Below are 19,793 nucleotides of genomic sequence, written 5' to 3'. Positions count from 1 at the left end.
GACAGACAGACAGACAGCGGAGCCTCAGTAATAGGGTTCCGTTGCGCCCTTTGGGTACCGAACCCTAAAAATGGTTTATGAAAACACATTCCTGGCAACACATCCTCGCACATTTCTAGCGGAAATACAGCCTATGCCTCTCTTAAGAAGCCATCAGTCAAGGACATTATTCAAAGTCAAAAGTCAAAGTCAAAGTCATTTATTGCCAGAACACAGTGATACAAATATACAGTTCTTCGCGAATCAGGATGTGCTGATGTTCTACCTACATTATCATGACTCCATCTTAGGGTGATAGCGGCGGCCCGTTGGTGCACGTGGACGCTGAAGGGGTGCCGATCCTCATCGGGGTGACCTCGTTCGTGGCTGGCGGGGACTGGGGCTGCCACTCGGGACTGCCTGCTGGTATGTACAACATGGAGTTGGCCTGGCTTCCTTTAGTCCAGGAGCTGGTATCAATAGCGTATGTAACGGATCACGTAAAATAGGCGCGTATAGTCGACGAGTTGTAGAAAACAGCCTACGAGCTATAACTCTTAACTTCCCTACTTATATAGGAGGGTACAGTCAAGGAATTTAATTCACATGCCACCATGGAACCTTTTCAAAGGAAAAGACGACTTTTCTTGTTAATTAATGCGATGTCACTATGACGTTTACTGTGAAATGGTTCCATGGTGGCCACTGACTTAAACTCCTTGACCGTACCTATCTAGAGCTAAGAGGCAATGTCAAGCGGACGGAGGTACCATCAGCCAAATATGTGGTCTACCCTAAAGTTGATAATCGTTTGAATGTCATTAAACAAGAATGCCAATAGACGTGTCTGTCAACTTGAGAGTTCGCCTTTAGCGACATATTCATTTGATAGGAACTTGTTAGAAAATTGATAGACTACTTCTTTGGCTGATGGTACCATATGTCGCTAACGTCGATCTTTCAAGTTGACAGACACGTTTATTGGAATTATTGTTTTATGACATGCAAACGATTATCAACATAAGGGTGGTAGACCACATATTTGGCTGATGGTACAATCACCTGCACCAATATCTAACACAACAAAGGGTGCATAATATCTGATATGACTAATATATCTAGTGTCGGTAGGACGCGTCAGATATTTTTGCTCGCTCCGCTGTGGGAGATATTAATGCAGGTGGCTGTACATTCAAGGTCTGTAATTTGGGAACCCACTCAAGATCGAATATCTGCCATCTTGTTTGATAATTCAAAAGATTTCTTTACAAAATGGATTACAAATTAAAAATCATGACCGTACACATTCACAGAAGGTATTTCAATCGCATCATATGTGTTTAAGGTCCCATGTAGTTCGAATGACAAAAATGGAACCCTTACTTTCGCTGTGTCTGTCTGTCCGTCAGTGAGGCGTCGGTAAGTAAGTAGGTAAAGGAGATCAAAACTTAATAGATAAGATTTGGCTTGGCCGGTTTTTTAATTACTCCTAACCATGTTATGTATTGTTTCAGGGTTCATCCGAACTGGTCCCTTCCACAGCTGGTTGACCCAGATCACAGGTCTCGACTTCGAAAACCTTGATGAAGAAGAAGAGACAACCGAAGCACCCACCACCACTGAGGACCCTATGACTACTGAGGCCCCAACTACCACCGAAACTCCTACAACTACTGAGGCCCCTACAACTACTGAGGCCCCTGATTCTAATGAGTCTGGAGAGGACACAACTGAGGCCCCCGAAGAAGACTCGTCAGATGAAAAAGACAGCTCTGAATCTGAAGATTGCGAACTGTCGGAGTTGTTGAAAAAGTTAGAAGTCAAAGTGAGTGTTAAGGTCAAGTTGAACAAGTACAAGAGGAAGCACTAAACTTGTGAAACCTTGAAAAGTAAATAAAATATCTTGAGCGTTTAAATTATTTTTCGTTTTATTTTTGTGACATGATAGATACTGTGGGGACTGTAACTTGGTGAGAGCTTAGGTACTGATGATCAACGCGCGTGACTTTAAACTATTAAATAATAACGTTGTTTTTCAATTATTTAGATTTATTGTGGAACTTATAAATACATTTACATAGAATGGCACCAGCCGCTTAGGCTATCGGGAGCAATCTGCCCTCCGGCATGTATACCGCTGTCAATCTGTTTTAAAGTTATATTCTATCCCTTCATAGGTTAATCTAACCTGCCAAGTGGTCACTTTTACCACCTGCCAGCGGTATACAGCCTAATTCCTACAATACCTATTGTATGCAGCGCCAGCGCTGGGTAGAGCGAGACGAGCAGTCGCTCTAGGCGCCAGATGGCAAGGGGCGCCACTTTCTAGTTTCCAGTGCAAAATAAAATTATGGTGGAGCTTTTTGAAAGGCGCGGAAGCGGTGTAGACTATCTCGCTCTAATTTGATTAAGGGCTAGAGCTGACGCTGATTGTGTGAATCGTTTTGAGTAAGTACCTAAACAAGTAAGTAACGAAAGACAACGTTTTTTTTAAGAAATAAAAAGTCCTTAAATTAGATACTACTGTTGCCCGCGTCCCTGTCTGCAAACAATTTATGATTGGTTTTTTGGAGTATTTTTGTATTTTTTATTTCAACTCCAAATTTGTTACTTTTACGGGTATCCCGTGAAACCATATCGAAAATCAAAAATAACCATAAAACCATAAAACCAACCACCATAAAAGCCAAAACCATAAAAGTAACCATATCGAAATGCTGCATAAGTAGCGTAGTAGAAATAAGCAACCTGAGATATGTATGCATAGGAAAAATCGTGTCTAGATTCCTGTCCAGCGGTGGTGTAGGGGTTATAGCACGCAGCACGGATTGCTGAGGACCTTGGTTCGATTCCCAGCGCTGGTCTCTTTTTCTGGTTTTTCTGTGCATCCATGTCCCAGTTTGTATTTTCGATATGCAAACAATTTGTTTATCACTATCCCTCGGGAACTACTTATCCAATCTTCCGCGATAAAAACTTTTCTATGTTCATCTTAGGGTTTCAAACTATCTTCATGTCAAATTTCATCTGAATCAGTTCTACAGTTTACCTAAGTGTGACACATAACAGACAGGCAGGCAGAATTACTTTTGCATTTATGATATTAGTAGGGTAAAGAAAAAAAACTGGCGGGTCATCCCGCAAAGCCATCAGCCATCACCGCTGTTCATGGTCACCCATCTACTACGAAACTCGAAGTTTGTGTCGTGCAGTCCCTCTGACACTTATACTATTTAATACGAGAGCGAGAGGGACCGCACGACACGAACTTCGAGTTTCGTAGTATAGCCCTGCTGGCCCTCTACGAAGTGCAAAATTCGAACTTCGTGTCTTGCCATCCCGCTGGCGCTTATATTATTTAAAACGAGAGTGAGAGGGAGGATACGATACAAACTTCAAATTTCGTGGTAGCCCCTCAGGCTTTTTACTTTATTTATTTTTATTTGTCAGTTAAAAATTACAGCATTATGTTACAGTAAAATTGAAAACCAATGCGCTGTAAAAGTGAAATTATACAAAAAAAAAACACAAAAAAAGATATAAGTAAAAATACAAAAAAGACGTACAAAAATAAAATAAAGTAATTACGGATTTTTGAAGGTGTGTTTGTTTGTGCTTATCACAGGTGTTTATGAAAATGTAGACCATGGTCTTAGTTAAAACTTTTAACTTAAAAGTAAAAATTCAACTTAAAATAAAAAGATTGGCAATCTTATTGGATTCCATGCACATGGCAACCCTAACTTGACATTTGCGTCATTGAAAGTATTCATGGGTGCAGGCAAAGTTCGCATAATTTTTAAGTTTTTACAATAAATGCGTGTTTTGGAAATGAAATGGAGGGATCGAGTACTAAAGGTAAGTTCTTTTGAATAAGTTTTTCCTTCAGACAGTTTAAAAGTTATAGTTTCATTAAGTTTTTAAGTTGAATAGGCATTGATGTTTTTGTGTGGGCGAAATTCGTTTGAAGTCGTAAATTATCTTTTGTTTGCTACCTGCCTCACCTTTAGGACGCTAAACTGTGATTGAATTACTTGATTCAGACCCCAGAAGCCTTAATTTAAGCCCAACATTATGCATATGCAGGCAGATACGTTTCTAAAGTCGTAACACTTCCGTGTTAGTTTCGCTCAAAATATTTATTGAAGGCTCCCATGGTCTTGACGCATACCATCCTCGAGACCTTTGTTTGAAATGTTATTTTCCTTAAAATCTAAATCCAATTTTGTCCTTTTAGTGAACGCACTTTCATTGAACCATTTATTAGTGCCGTTACAAATAAAGTTTTTTTTTATTACTTAGATACCTATTATTAATATTTAATAAATAGCTTGTGCCCACATCTTTGCCCCATCGAAGAATCTAAAATTCTCTAGTTCTATATCCTGTTGGAACTTGGAAAAATCATTCTTGGTCTACTTTTATGAATGGATCATAAATTATGATCAAGGAATGGTTGCCACTGTTCCAAGCCTTTACCTCCAGTTGGTTAGGATTTGCGTTTCAGGGTAACATCATTCATCTGGACTTTTTCTGGTTTTCTTACTTTGTTATAACTAACAAGATTGATACAGCCAATTACAAAATTATGTATACACCTTATGGATTTAACATCAAGGTTGTGTACATATATATATTTAGGCATTGTATTGTATTGTATTATTATTTTGATTTAACATTCCAGGATCCCCTAGTTGTGCCGGGTGTTTAAACAACATTGGGGAAGATGACTCTATCTCTGCCCTGGACCAGGAATGGCACACTGACTGCTTTAGGTAAACTTCCAATTGTTGTTCATATTTTTGTAGGTATGACACCTTAGAACAAAACTGGCCAATAGAATTTAGCCCTTTCGAACCTAGCCAATATGATTGTGCTGGTAAATTACATTTGAATATGAGAATTACATTTTTATGAGTGTAGGCCACTATATCCGCCGCCTTATGTAACTTTCTAAAATAATATTTTTTGAAATCTGCCGCCCCTAGGCCGTGGCCTATACGGCCTATTTATAAATCCAAGACTGCATAAAGTCCATTGTCTCTTCTTATACTCGGCTGGGTTTCAAAGAGTTATAGATGATACATGTCTGTTACTTCCTGTAGAAGTCATTGGACTGTCTGTCAATTTAGGTCAGCTTGACAGTTACTGTTTCACTATGAGGTAATGGAGCCTTATAAAAAAGAATTTATAGATGGGTAATTTATTTTTTATTCGAGGTTGAGCAGGGCCACTAGTTTTAGAGATTATAAATTATAAATAAATACAGAAGAAAGGCTGGCGAAGCAATGTGTTGGTGGGCAAATTCAAATTCTATGGTAAGCTATTTTGAGGATTGCAGGCCTGGGTTTGGCCAGCCTTGCTTTATAATGTAACCTTGCATAAGCTTTAACTGATATCTATGCGAAAATTAAGGTTTAGTGATCTATTTTTACCTGTGAAATTATACTTGTAACAATTTTTTTTTTTTTTTTAATTAGGAAGTCTAATATTTAATTATAAATTTCAATAATGTTGAAATCCACATAATATGATTATCTCATCTCTCTACTTATCAGTGCTCTATTATCATAGCCCATAGGTCATAGCATCTCCTGCTCTATATACTAGGCATATACCTATATCTAATTGCTTTATATACCTATTAGCAATACTTGGTATTGAATTCTTTGATAATGAATGGCTGACTCAGAATCATATTTACAACTCTATTATATAGATTTTTTTCTATGCAGTATAATAGAAGCATCGCGATAAATTGTAAAAATAAAAATGTGTTAGAAGTGTATGTACTTATAATAGTTACTCGTAATAATGACGCAGGTGCCATTAACATTTGTCCTGTTATTATTAGCTGGAATGTATGACTATAATACATGATCTGATAATTCATACCCTTATGAAAGAATGATAGCCAAATTGGCCCATATAACCAATACAAATCTCATGTATACTTACCACGTGAAAGCTAGTTACATATCTGTCACTACTAGATTATTGTATTGTCACGCGATTTACATAAGTATTCCAAATTTCAAGTCAATCTGACTATTGGAAGTTGGTCAAATTTAACTTGCAAGATTTGACTAGACAGACAGACAGACAACGAGACAGGTGAAACTAAATAAAAGCTTGTAAAAATACGTGTAAGTAACAAAAATAAAAACGCATTACATTATGATTTTCAAAAATTATGCGAATAAAAGAATGTCAAATGTCAATGTGTGGAAAAAAAGGATGTCTCAGATTAAGAGAATATACCCTTGGTCAAGACAATAATATTTCGTATATAGCCGGACGCCATATTGTATTGGATGAAGACGAATATTGTCTTGGGTTAAAGCAATATTCCTGAGACTATGAATACCTATTTTTATTGGTCAAAGAATTCCTTTTTTTCCGTGTACGCACCCACTTTGTAAACTGTATACGAATTGTCAGATCGTGCATGATTGTCGTCGTACGATCCGGATCCGGGTCTATATTCTACCGGGTCTGTATTATGATCTGCGTCCGAGTACATTCAGATGCGTCTTTTATTACTGATTAATATGCATGTAGCTTAATTTCGGAGCGGAAAATGTCAGCTGCGTCCTATTTCCGTATGACGGCAGATACAGGGCGAAAATTAACCGCAACCTCGCCCGTTTGTTGTCAGATGCTCGGCCTGCGACTGCACGCTTTCCAAGTGGTACATGGAGCGCGACGGTCTTCTGTTTTGTGAGCGAGACTACTGGACGCGGTTTGGCTACGCTTGCCATCAGTGCGCTGAGGTATGACACTGAGGGCCTACTCCGAAGTTCGTATCGTACCGTCCCTCTCGCTCTCGTACATAGTATAAGTGTCAGAGGGACCGAACGACACGAACTTCGATTTTCGAATTTCGTAGCAGCCCTGCTCTGCTGTACAGACTGTAATATTAACCGTCTAAAATGGACTCCCCAGAAGGCGGTACAGTACAGCCCTCCTTGAATGACTGCCCAGGTTTATACAAGATAAACAAATGTAATTTAGCATCTTAATTTCGAAAAGGTTTGAGGGTGAGTCGGGATTGAACCGACTGCCGACGATTCTCTGCTTGAGAGGACAGATTTCGTCTAACACCAGTGCCAGTTTTAGCACTTCCAGCGCTCTGGGCGAGATCGCCACGGCGCCCCCAACTTTTCGGAATTTTCTAGAAGGTTACATTCATTGCCACATCTTCCAATAAGTCTTAGTGGGAATGGTTTTAGGATGTAGGCTATACTTATCGCATTACTTTAATGTACTATTGCTATTAATTGTGTCTGTATCTGTTTTTTTCCCCAATAAATAAAAAAAAAAAAAAAAAAAAAAAAGGTAGAGGCTTCAGGCGCCGCTTTAAGTCCGGCGCCCTGGGCGGTCGCCCCACGCGCCCTACCCTAACGCCGCTACTGCCTAACACTGAAATATTTCGGAATAATGTGAAGACGAAGTACAGTCACCAGCACCAATATCTGACACAACAAGCGTGCATAAATATCTGATACGACTCTATTTCTAGGGCCGGAAGGACGTGTCAGATATTTTTGCAGGCTCCGCTGTGGCAGATATTAATGATGTTGACTGTACCTGTATTTTTACCCCTTGGGTCACTCGGCGGCCCCCAGCCAGACCTACAATAAGATTGTACAATAATGTTATCTTATATTGAATGAATAAATAAACTAAACTAAACTAATTTCGCAATATAATTGATCGTCTAGGGGCCGCCTAAGTCCAAAATTATTTTAGTACCCGAGACTTATCGTTAACAAAACGAGCAATAAATATCTCCGTGATAAGTCCCGTGTGCTGAATAGTCATGAGTGAAAAATCACGAAAGTATAAAACACTCTAAGCCACCCAATGAGGCCATACGTCTCACTGGTTTTCGAACCCCGGCTGTACTGATTGTCAACCATACATCTGATACTGGGAACCTTAAGGTACCAATGTTGGTTGTTTGAACTGCAGGTGATCACGGGTCCGGTGATGGCGGCCGGGGCGCTTCGCTACCATCCTGAGTGCTTCCAGTGCGCGGCGTGCGGCGCGCGCGTCGCCGCCGAGCAGCCCTACGCGCTGGTGGAGCGCCGCCTCTACTGGTGAGTCATCATCATCATCATCATGGGCGGTGATGGCAGCTGGGGGCTCCGTCCTTTCTACTTTTGCCGCCTACTTCATTTTAAATATTGTGTTTTTATTAATTACTAGTGTTTATACGGCTTCATACGCGTAAATCATGAGAACCAGCAGTTGAATTGAAATTACGGGATTTTGCTAAATTCCTGAGGGAATTCCAAAAAACTACATCGTGGTCTTTATTGTCGTTGCATTCCAAATTTCATGACTTTATACCCAGCGGATGAGATTTCGAGATTTTATACCGATCACGGGGGAATCATCATCATCATCCCAGCCTATATACGTCCCACTGCTGGGCACAGGCCTCCTCTCAGAACAAGAGGGCTTGGGCTATAGTTCCCACGCGGGCCCAGTGCGGATTGGGAACTTCACACGCACCATTAAATTGCTTCGCAGGTTTGTGCAGGTTTCCTCACGATGTTTCCTTCACCGCAAAGCTCGTGGTAAATTTCAAATGTAATTCCGCACATGAATTTGGAAAACTCAAAGGAGCGAGCCGGGGTTTGACCCACGACCCTCTGTTTGAGAGGCGATAGGTCAAACCACTAGGCCACCACGGCTTTTTTTCGGCGGGGGAATAGCGGGATAAAAAGGCCCATGTGTTATTCCAGTAGTCCAGCTACCTTCATACCAAATTTCATCCAAATCCGTCTTGTTGTGAAAGAGTAACAAATACACACTCACACACACACGCACAAACTTTCGCATTTATAATATTAAAGTAGGATATGTATGTTAGTCTGTAAGGTATTTATTTAATGGGCTATGTCGCCCATGTATGCATGTTGTTATAATGAACTGTTTTGTTTAGCGAGCCGTGCTACGTGTGCACGGAGCGGCCGCGCGCTCGCGCGCTGAGGGTGCTGCGCGTGCCTGCCGCTGCTCTTAAGGACTCCGAGTGAGTATCTCACACACACACAACAAGGTCGACCGCGCTTGTGGCACCAAAGGCGGCTCGATCAATGTATCCATGGAAACATTTCTTAACTGCAAGTAAAAAGTCTCGTAATACTTTATATAGGTGTTCAGTTCAAGACCAGAGCATCTAAATTGCTAGCTTTATGTTTAGGTTCCCGTACATAACCAGCAGTAGTGGAGGCAAAATTATTGCCCAACATTATAGGTCCTGGCGCTTGGCCGGTCGCTGCCGCTCGCTCGGCTCGCGCGTTGTGGTCGTAAGTGGGCCAATCAACTTTTTTACCGACACTAATCTGTCCGCGACATTTTTCAAACAATTGCAGATTTTTGTGGGTAAACATGTTTTTTCTGTAATTTAATAGATGGTGTACATGAATACATGCCATCCTATGTAAGTTTAAGCTATTAAACCGCGAAATATCTTGTTGCAAGTACGTTTTTTTGGTAACGCTAGAGACAATTTTGGTAACGCAGGAGACGTCCAAAGTGTCTGTAAAACAGTTGATTGACCCAAGTGCCTACCACTCTAATTTTCTACACAGTCATTTTCCGGAACCTAAATTGACAATAAAAGTGACTCCAGTGCTGGTTATGTAGGTGTTTCTTTCTAGACCGAACCTTCACATACAATTTAGCGTGATTGTATTCGAACCACACATAATTTGCATTAAAAACTTGTGGAACGGATTTATATGGTTAATTTTCTCGGTGCTGCTAACCTAACGTAAGCCATAACTGTGAACTAACCCGGTAGAGGGCGCTGCGCGGGCAAGATGGCTGCCATGGCGGGCGCGGTGCTCCGCGCCGCACTCGCCGTCTGCATACAACTCACCTGCCATAGGTACTAATACAATAACTAAACACCGTTGGAAATATCTGTGCACTTGCTGTCCTGTGCACACAAGGGTGGATCCATAGTGTGGGGGGAGTCCTGCCCCTTTCAATGGCCGATCCCGGGGGGAGGGGAAGGGTGGAGTCATGAGGGTTATGACTGCCGCTGGGCTGGGTCTACGACATGACTAAATATTTTTCTAAGCTTATTGATTTCAAAAGAGAACGATTAATTCTGTTGTCCATCATCCATCATCCCAGCCTATATACGTCCCACTGCTGGGCACAGGCCTCCTCTCAGAACAAGAGGGCTTGGGCCATAGTTCCCACGCGGGCCCAGTGCGGATTGGGAACTTCACACGCACCATTGAATTGCTTCACAGGTTTGTGCAGGTTTCCTCACGATGTTTTCCTTCACCGCAAAGCTCGTGGTAAATTTCAAATGTACCGCACATGAATTTCGAAAAACTCAGAGGTGCGAGCCGGGGTTTGAACCCACGACCCTCTGTTTGAGAGGCGATAGGTCAAACCACTAGGCCACCATGGCTCTGTCGATTCTGTTGTAAACAATGTTATTTTACAATACCCTCCTGGGCCCTTGCATACTTTATAAAGGACCAATTAACACTAAGAGTAACGGCCGAATTTACTTTATAAAGTACAAATTGTTCATTGAATAAAGAATTCTAAGAATTTGGAAATAATATGCAAAATAACACATCAGGTTAACCACGTCTAGGTCTTAAGCACTAAGTTTGTTAAAAAAAATTAGGACTCGGGAGGATAAATAAGCTCCAATGTTTTATTTGCGAAAAAATGACTAAAATTTGACCATGAGACCCCCCAGCTATAAGGCAGGATCCGCCCTCGGCCATGTACCTCGCTCCGTTCCGGCAGCAGCACAAGCGCATGCGATTTTGTAGCGCCATAGTACTAAACGTCCCTGTCTATGACTTCAATATAGTAAGGTGCACGGATTTTCATGTTTTTCATCTGCATCACCTCTCCCCCGCAGCATGAGTCCCCACAGCTTACCTGCCAAAGACAAGTTGGGACTAAGTGTGACTTGCATAAAGTTGCTGCAAACGAGATAGATATTATAGGTACCTATATTTATAAAAAAAAAACTATAAATTCAATGTTCAGTCGGTTTTTAGGGTTCCGTACCAAAGGGTGCCAACGGAACCCTTTTACTGAGACTCCACTATCTGTCTGTCTGTCCGTCCATCTATCAAAGGGCTCTATCTCTTGAGTCGTAATAATTTGACACTTGAAATATTATGATTGGTTTTTTGGAGTCTTTTTGTCCAAAAAAACAATCATAATCTGATTGCTTAGTAGGGTCAATCATTTTTTTTTACCGACACTAATCTGTCCGCGACATTTTTCAAACAATTGCAGATTTTTGTAAGTAAACATGTTTTTTCTGTAATTTAATAGATGGTGTACATGAATACATGCCATCCTACGTAAGTTCAACCTATTAAACCGTGAAATATCTTGTTGGAAGTACGATTTTTTGGTAACGCCAGAGATAATTTTGGTAACGCAGGAGACGCCCAAAGTGTCGGTAAAATAGTTGATTGGCCCAGTAGCGACATCTCTTGTCTGGGTGAGCGGTTGGTTCCGAAAGAGTGTGACGTCTCTCGATGAGAGCGGAACATAGATGTCGCTAGTGTTGCTGCATAAGTAGCGTAGTAGAAATAAGCAACCTGAGATATGTATGCATAGGAAAAATTCGTGTCTAGATTCCTGTCCAGCGGTGGTGTAGGGGTTATAGCACGCAGCACGGATTGCTGAGGATCTGGTCTCTTTTTCTGGTTTTTCTGTGCATCCATGTCTCAGTTTGTATTTTCGACTTGAAATATTCACAGATTGTGTATTACTGTCGCCACTATAACAACAAATACTAAAAGCAGAAAAAAAAAATATTTACCGGGGGCTCCTATACAACAAACGTGATTGTTTTGCTGTTTTTTTGCTTGATATTAATAACGCCTACAGGTATACGCTTGAAATATTCACATCACAGAATCTTTAGTTGTACATAATCACTTTAATAATAAATAATTAAGTTAAAATAAAATAACTATTTAAGCGGGACTCCCATACAACAAACTTGATTTTTTGCCGTTTTTTTGCTAATATCTAATGTTGTATGGACAATGGTACGGAACCCTTCGTGCGCGAGTCCGATTCGCACTTGGCCGGTTTTTTTTCTTTGCTAAACAGTGGCGTATATCTATTTTAATAATAATGAATAGGATGTGACAAATTCAGGATTAGGTGAAACGCTATTTGACAACTCCTGTATTTGCCATGCCTTAGTATTGTTATGAAAATATGGATATCCAAACAATGTTTGGCGAAGAAAAAAAAGAAGAATTTATAGTGATTTTTTGTAAAATCTAACACTGCCTTTCTAAAACGCTTTTCTCGGTATGGCGCTACTTGAGTGTTACGTCACATGCTAGTAATTCATTCTCTATCAAAACTTGAATTTAACTCTGTAATATATAATATGGTGGAATATAGCTTAAACTCTTGTATGTAAGAAGTAAAAAAAAAACCGCATTCTAGTCTCATTTCTTTCAAAGAATACAAATTCTACAGATTAACTAAAAAAAGAAAAGAATATCTACCTTAAGTTTGGCACATACTTTTGTTTGTTTGTCGTTGTTTTATTTTGGTTGGTTTGGTTATCTGTGTCTGGACATACGAGAGGATAAGAATATGTTTCGATAACACACGTTAATAAGCTTTGATTTTCAAAATACAGCTTATCTTTAGATATTGATGAGTAGAAGCGTAGGAAGAACAGACAGTCATTGACCAGTTCACGACGATAATTTGTTTTATTTATAAATGAAACTTTGATATGAATCACACAACATGCCACTTGCAGACGCAGTGCATCAACCACTCTAAAGGAAAAAACTAACCATAACCATGTTCATTCGTGGTTCTAATTTAATTCTAAGCTCATTGAAATAAAGCTGTCAACCGACTGTTCTTACAATGTTTTAAACATTTTTAATGTCGACCTATTTGTTTTTATTATATCTACAGTATAAAGGAACCTATCGCTACGTATATCTTGCCTTGACGGTATAGTTTGTCAGTCTTTAACAGATCTAGCGACCAAAGAACATTTATTACAAGCTTTTATTTAGTTTCACCTGTCCCGTTGTCTGTCTGTCTGTAATCAAATCTTGCAAGTTAAATTCGACCAACTTCCAGTAGTTGGATTGACTTGAAATTTGGTATACTTATGCAAGTTGCGTGACAATACAATAATCTGTTAGTGAAATCCTGGTAGTCCGGCCAGGATCGTCTCCACAAGACGGAACTCTTCAAAGGTTAATGGCATCGACGTGAAATTTGGTATGCAAATGTAGTTTCGGTGACAATACAAGTACAGTCAACAAAAAGTACATTCAGTTAAAAAAAGCTTGTATTAAAAATGTTTTTTTTTACCAAAAACTTATTGTATTCCCAGAAGCGACAACTGATTGACTAAATCAGTGACCGAGCGAGCGCGAAGCGTACCTCTCCGTTTCAGATTTGACAAAAATGCTTTCGTCTTTCCTCAACAGATTCTAGTGAAATTTTGTAAGCAGGTTCGATAATTATATTATATGGATTTTTGTATTACGTGACTGGTGCAAGGTTTTAGCGGGGAACCAAGATTGGTGCAGTTCATTGAATGTGGTACCTACTTAAATAAATGTATTATTTTAATCGAAATTATTTAGAAATTATTCCTCATTTATTTCCCTTTTAAACGTTTTATAACATTATTTCTCATTACTGTTATTGTGTCCCTGGAAATAGACATCATAACATGATAACAAGTTAACAAGTAAGCGAATGAGTAAGTTTAAAAGCTATAATCGGATTACTGAAAACACTAGCTGATATTAACAAATATACAATACAATACAATACGGGTACAATGACTCTATTGTACACCATAAATAGTATAAGCGATACAGAAAACAGGTACACAGAAAGAAAAATACAAGTAAACCATAGGCGACCTTATCGCTTAAGAGCGATCTCTTCCAGACAACCTTTTTTACAGAGAGAGAAGTAAGAACTAGATTACAGCAGGTGGTGCATTAGCAGTAGGTAGTAGGCAATTATGTATGTAGGGTAGGTATATGTATGATATCTAGTTTTTAAATAGACTCGATTTCTAAAAATATATATTAGTCTGTCAGTTAGATTTGTTTTTTCGACTAAACGATAAATTATGGACATATAGCTATTTTTTTTTGACTAAACGATAAGTTATGGACATTAAACGATAAGTTATGGACATATTAGCTGGTTAAAGTTTCGTGTGACGTCACACATACGTATACTTTTCACCAAGGAGTGACGTCGCGGAACTCCACTCCTGATTAGTTTTTTGGAATCTTTTTGTATTTTTTATTTCAACTCCAAATTTTTTGTTACTTTTACGGTCATCCCGTAAAACCTATATCGAAAATACAAACTGAAATATAGTTGCACAGAAAAACCAGAAAAATAAGACCAGCGCTGGGAATCGAACCCAGGTCCTCGGCATTCCGTGCCGTGTGCTATACCGCTACACCACCGCTGGACCACTCCTGACGCGCTTCATCTTTTGAATTTTTTTGCTTGATTTTAAAAAATACGTATCCAATCATTATCATACCTCGCTGACTCATTTCCATTTTGCCTCACTTAATAATGTTATCTGTCTGTGTATTGTAATTTATAGTCAGTGAGGGTGAATAAAAATGTCTATGTTTTATTATTTATTTATTTATTTATCATCATCATCCCAGCCTATTTACGTCCCACTGCTGGGCACAGGCCTCCTCTCAGAATGAGAGGGCTTGGGCCATAGTTCCCACGCGGGCCCACTGCGGATTGGGAAATTCACATACACCATTGAATTACTTCGCAAGTTTGTGCAGGTTTCCTCACGATGTTTTCCTTCACCGTAAAGCTCGTGGTAAATTTCAAATGTAATTTCGCACATGAATTTCGAAAAACTCAGAGGTGCGAGCCGGGGTTTGAACCCGCGAACCTCTGCTTATGAGGCGATAGGTCAAGCCGCTAGGCCACCACGGCTTAAACTTACACCACGGCTTAACTAACGGAACAAATAGTTTTTTTTTTCTATGAATTTACCCAATGAGGGCTAAAAGACAGGTGAAATATCGCTAGATGGCGTTGGTATCGTGAGGTTTCTTTGACATTACGCTCTTGCTTGCGATTGGCTAATAACTAAATGAGCCAATGAGGGCTATCGCGTATGAATTCGCCGCTAGAGGCGCTAGTGTAGCGTGAGGTCTCCGAAATGTCAAATCTCATAGTTTTTGGGTGAGCTACGCGGGTTTATTTATAATTAGAATAATTTTGTGAATATTTTGCAATATCTGAAATTAATTATGGCAAATATGCGTTCCGGGGCAATGACTGTTTGTGTTTTGAGACAGTTTTGTCTTTCGGAAACCTTTGTCCTCCCTTTTTTCCGAACAAAACGGGGACTATGCAACACTGTGGCATGCTCGATATTTTATGGTACGGTTTTAAGGTGTATTAAATATGATTTTAATCTAAACTTTGTTTTCACGCCCGTAATAACAGACTTTGAAAGCCTAACTTAAAAACCTCACGCAACAGTGCGCCATCTAGTGAGACAAAAAACGATAGCCCTCATTGCAAGCAAGACTGTAACGTCAAAAAAACCTCACTGTACTAACGCCATCTAGCGATATTTCGCCTGTCTTTTAGCCCTCATTGATAAAGTCGTTTACGCAATAGAAAGGAACAAAAAATGGACATACAGGTCGGTTCACAAGAGCTGGCACGAATGGATTGAATAAGTGAATGAATACTTTCATGTCCTCTTTGAATACATTTGACATAAATATGAAAATGTAATGCATCTGTCATTTTCCTACAAAAATGTCAAAGTGACATTACATTCGTTCAACCCATTCGTGCCAGGCTCTTGTGAGTCACACACATTATTCTAGCTTCACAGTTCAATGAGGGCTATCGTTTTTTGTCTCACTAGATGGCGCACTGTTGCGTGAGGTTTTTAAGTATGGCTTTCAAAGTCTGTTATTACGGGCGTGAAAACAAAGTTTAGATTAAAATCATATTTAATATACCTTAAAATCGTACCATAAAAATATCGAGCATGCCACAGTGTTGCATAGTCCCCGTTTTGTTCGGAAAAAAGGGAGACAAATGTTTCCGAAAGACAAAAATGTCTCAAAACACAGACATTCATTGCCCCAGAACGCATATTTGCCATAATTAATTTCAGATATTGCAAAATATTCACAAAATTATTCTAATTATAACTAAACCCGCGTAGCTCACCCAAAAACTATGAGATTTGACATTTCGGAGACCTCACGCTACACTAGCGCCTCTAGCGGCGAATTCATACGCGATAGCCCTCATTGCAAGCAAACGTCAAACTGACCTCACGATACTAACGCCATCTAGCGATATTTCGCCTGTAACGTCTTTTAGCCCTCATTGATAAAGTCGTTTACGCAATAGAAAGGAACAAAAAATGGACATACAGGTCGGTTCACAAGAGCTGACACGAATGGATTGAATAAGTGAATGAATACTTTCATGTCCTCTTTGAATACATTTGACATAAATATGAAAATGTAATGCATCTGTCATTTTCCTACAAAAATGTCAAAGTGACATTACATTCGTTCAACCCATTCGTGCCAGGCTCTTGTGAGTCACACACATTATTCTAGCTTCACAGTTCAATTCAGTCACGTATGTTATCTAAAAATAATGTTTATACAAAACTCTTTTCTTTGCAGTTGGTTAAAAGGTCACCCGACCGAGCTTATATCGGTTCGGTATCCTCATGAGTCAGTGCGTCAAGTATTCCTTGTTTCAACATTTGTTTCCTTGCTAATATTAGCTTAATGATGGCGGGACGAACGACCGCAAAATTTACCAAAATACCCATTTTACCATAAAATTAAGTTATTCAACCGGAAATCTGGGAATTGTTACTTTGGATTTACCTTACTTGCCATAGCTACGCGTTTTAATTTCTATTAATGCTACTAAATATTACAAATGAGAAAATTTGTTTACAGAGTATTTGTTGAAGCCGTGGTGGCCTAGTGGTTTGACCTATCGCCTCTCAAGCAGAGGGTCGTGGGTTCAAACCCCGGCTCGCACCTCTGAGTTTTTCGAAATTCATGTGCGGAATTACATTTGAAATTTACCACGAGCTTTGCGGTGAAGGAAAACATCGTGAGGAAACCTGCACAAACCTGCGAAGCAATTCAATGGTGCGTGTGAAGTTCCCAATCCGCACTGGGCCCGCGTGGGAACTACGGCCCAAGCCCTCTTGTTCTGAGAGGAGGCCCGTGCCCAGCAGTGGGACGCATATAGGCTGGGATGATGATGATGATGATGAGTATTTGTTAGAGTACAGACGGACTGCATTCCAACCGCAACGTACCTGCCAACTGCCGACTGCCCATACATGTTTCATTAAAGTTGTGTTAAATACTTGTGATGTATCTATAGCCTCCTAAGTCCTCGTGTACTTCATAAAGGACCAATTAACAACGGCCGAATAATAAATAATAATAAATAAAATATAAATAATAAATATCACGGGACAATTCACACCAATTGACCTAGTCCCAAAGTAAGCTTAGCAAAGCTTGTGTTATGGGTACTAAGCAACGGATAAATATAATTATATAGATAGATACATACTTAAATACATATTAAACACCCAAGACCCGAGAACAAACATACGTATTTTTCATACAAATATCTGCCCCGACACGGGAATCGAACCCGGGACCTCAAGCTTCGTAGTCAGGTTCTCTAACCACTAGGCCATCTGGTCGTCGAAATCGAATGTACTTTATAAAGTACAAATTGTTCATTGAATAAAGAATTCTGAAATAATATCCAAAATAACAAGGCAGGTCAACCACGTCTAGGTCTTAAGCACTAAGTTTGTTAAAAAATGTCAGGACTCAGGAGGATAAGTCGTTAAGTTTCGACGTTTTTTGACATTCATAAGTGCTTGTTATAGCCTAAATTGAATAAAGATATTTTGACTTTGATTGCAGTTCCATTGCAGTCGGTACAACTGCACACTAACTGCACTCTGGCTGCGATTGAATGTATGGGTAGTCGGTAGTTTTAATTACGTTACAGTTGGAATACAGTCCGTCTATACTGGCCCTAAGTTTTTGTGTATGTGCGTGTGTGCGCTCGAGTGTGTGTCTATGTGTACACATACTAAATCCCGGTATCTCAACATTGAGAAATGACTTGACAACAACTTTAGAAACGCGATATGTATAGGAGAATAGTCGGACAGACATACGAAAGCATTTTTCCCAAGCTGAAACGGAGACGCTTCGCTCACTCGCTCAATGGAGTGTCATCAAATGGGCATAGTAACGTGGTATGAGGTAGGAACATCATGACAATTACCCAATGCGCATGGCAATTAACTGATGAATGAAATACAATGTGCTTACGCATACTCCCCCCCCCCTATTCTCCTTTCAGCCAGTACCGTTTGAGCATTGCTCAGGATAGGACGTGTTTTTGATGTGTTTATTACATTAGAATATATCGCGCTTTTTAAGCGTAATGTAGAGTTTTTATATTATGTGTTTTAGTTTCCTGGTGATATTTTTGTGCATGTTTTAGTGCTTGTTATTGTTTTTCTATCAACATTAAACGTGAGTATTGACGTTATTCTACGAACAACTACTATTTTATAGTTATTACTATTATTTATGCATTATTATTATTTATAAATTATAATAATAACTATAAAATAATCGTAGCACGGTGGACGGACGATCTTAAGAGGGTCGCTGGCGGCGGATGGATGCGAGGAGCTGGAGACAGTGTGGCGCGCCATGGAAGAGGCCTATGTCCAGCAGTGGACTGCTGTAGGCTGATGATGATATTTTTTATTATTAAATAGTAGATTGTACAACAAGAGCATAAAACGAGCCATTTTACCCAAGGCGTTCATATAGGTGGATAGACACGCCGAGGGGAAAATGGGTTTATTGCTCGAGTTTTACACTCTGCTTTTCACTTGGATTGCGAGGAAATGAAATAGCAACAGTGGAAACCATTTTTAACTTACTATGTACCTTTTATTTTTCATGCATTTCTATATTATTATATTTTTTTAGTTTTATTTATTAATTCTTTGACATGTTTATGTAATTTTAGCTTCACATTTAGTTTAAGGACGATAAATTTTGCATGCTTTAAAATAGCTAAGTGTGTGTTCTATAATGCGAATAACTGACATCAATGTAATCCCACGCTTAATGCAATAAATTCAATTTCATTTCATTTCAATTTCATTTCATTTCATTTATTGATTTATTTTGATTGATTTTAATTGATTTATATTTTTATATAAATTAAAAATATGTAGAAACTTTTTTGTTTGTGGCTGTTGACACCTGATTACCTTGGTCTTAGACGAAGGTTTTACTTTATGCACTAGAGCATAAAAAGTCATTTTATGTCGCCTAGATACAGCATAAACACGGACTTTACGAGCATGAGAAGTGAAAAAGTTATTTGTTATTCCTTGGGTGCTCGCGTCCAGTCCGCGGCCTTATGCTTCATCAGCACATGGTGAATGGGTTGTTTGGAATGCGGTAGGTACTTTTGTGTTATGAGTTTATGATGTTCTTTTAATTAGGAGATGCGCTCGGTTTCATTTATCCCTGTGATTCATTATACATGTATGCGAGCGTATTAGAGTAGGTAATTAATACATCTGTCATTTCGAGGTCATTAAACTTTTATGTAGCCGTGGTGGCCGAGTGGTTTGACCTACGGACCTATGGCCTCTCAAGCAGAGAGATGATGATGATGATGATGAT

At 39.4% G+C, this 19,793-nt stretch overlaps 2 protein-coding genes across 2 annotated transcripts in view; both read left to right on the top strand.

Moving 5' to 3' along the window:
* Window positions 1-1,898, top strand: part of LOC141430959 (uncharacterized) — a 38,995-nt gene extending 37,097 nt beyond the window's left edge. The window contains exons 14-15 of the mRNA XM_074091866.1: window positions 291-405; window positions 1,494-1,898. Of these exons, the coding sequence (XP_073947967.1) occupies window positions 291-405; window positions 1,494-1,849 (471 nt within the window). The 3' untranslated portion in view covers window positions 1,850-1,898. The remainder of the gene's footprint in view (window positions 1-290; window positions 406-1,493) is intronic.
* Window positions 1,899-3,739: 1,841 nt separating this feature from the next.
* LIMK1 (LIM domain kinase 1) overlaps window positions 3,740-19,793 on the top strand; it is a 34,673-nt gene continuing 18,619 nt past the window's right edge. Inside the window, 6 exon segments of the mRNA XM_074091884.1 lie at window positions 3,740-3,837; window positions 4,664-4,754; window positions 6,638-6,752; window positions 7,954-8,081; window positions 8,933-9,019; window positions 9,794-9,880. Of these exon segments, the coding sequence (XP_073947985.1) occupies window positions 3,816-3,837; window positions 4,664-4,754; window positions 6,638-6,752; window positions 7,954-8,081; window positions 8,933-9,019; window positions 9,794-9,880 (530 nt within the window). The 5' untranslated portion in view covers window positions 3,740-3,815.

The sequence above is a fragment of the Choristoneura fumiferana genome, chromosome 9 (genome assembly GCF_025370935.1).
Source record: "Choristoneura fumiferana chromosome 9, NRCan_CFum_1, whole genome shotgun sequence".
Lineage (NCBI taxonomy): Eukaryota > Metazoa > Arthropoda > Insecta > Lepidoptera > Tortricidae > Choristoneura > Choristoneura fumiferana.
The sequence above is the reverse complement of the archived record's forward strand: the minus strand, read 5'-3'. Positions and strand labels throughout refer to the sequence as shown.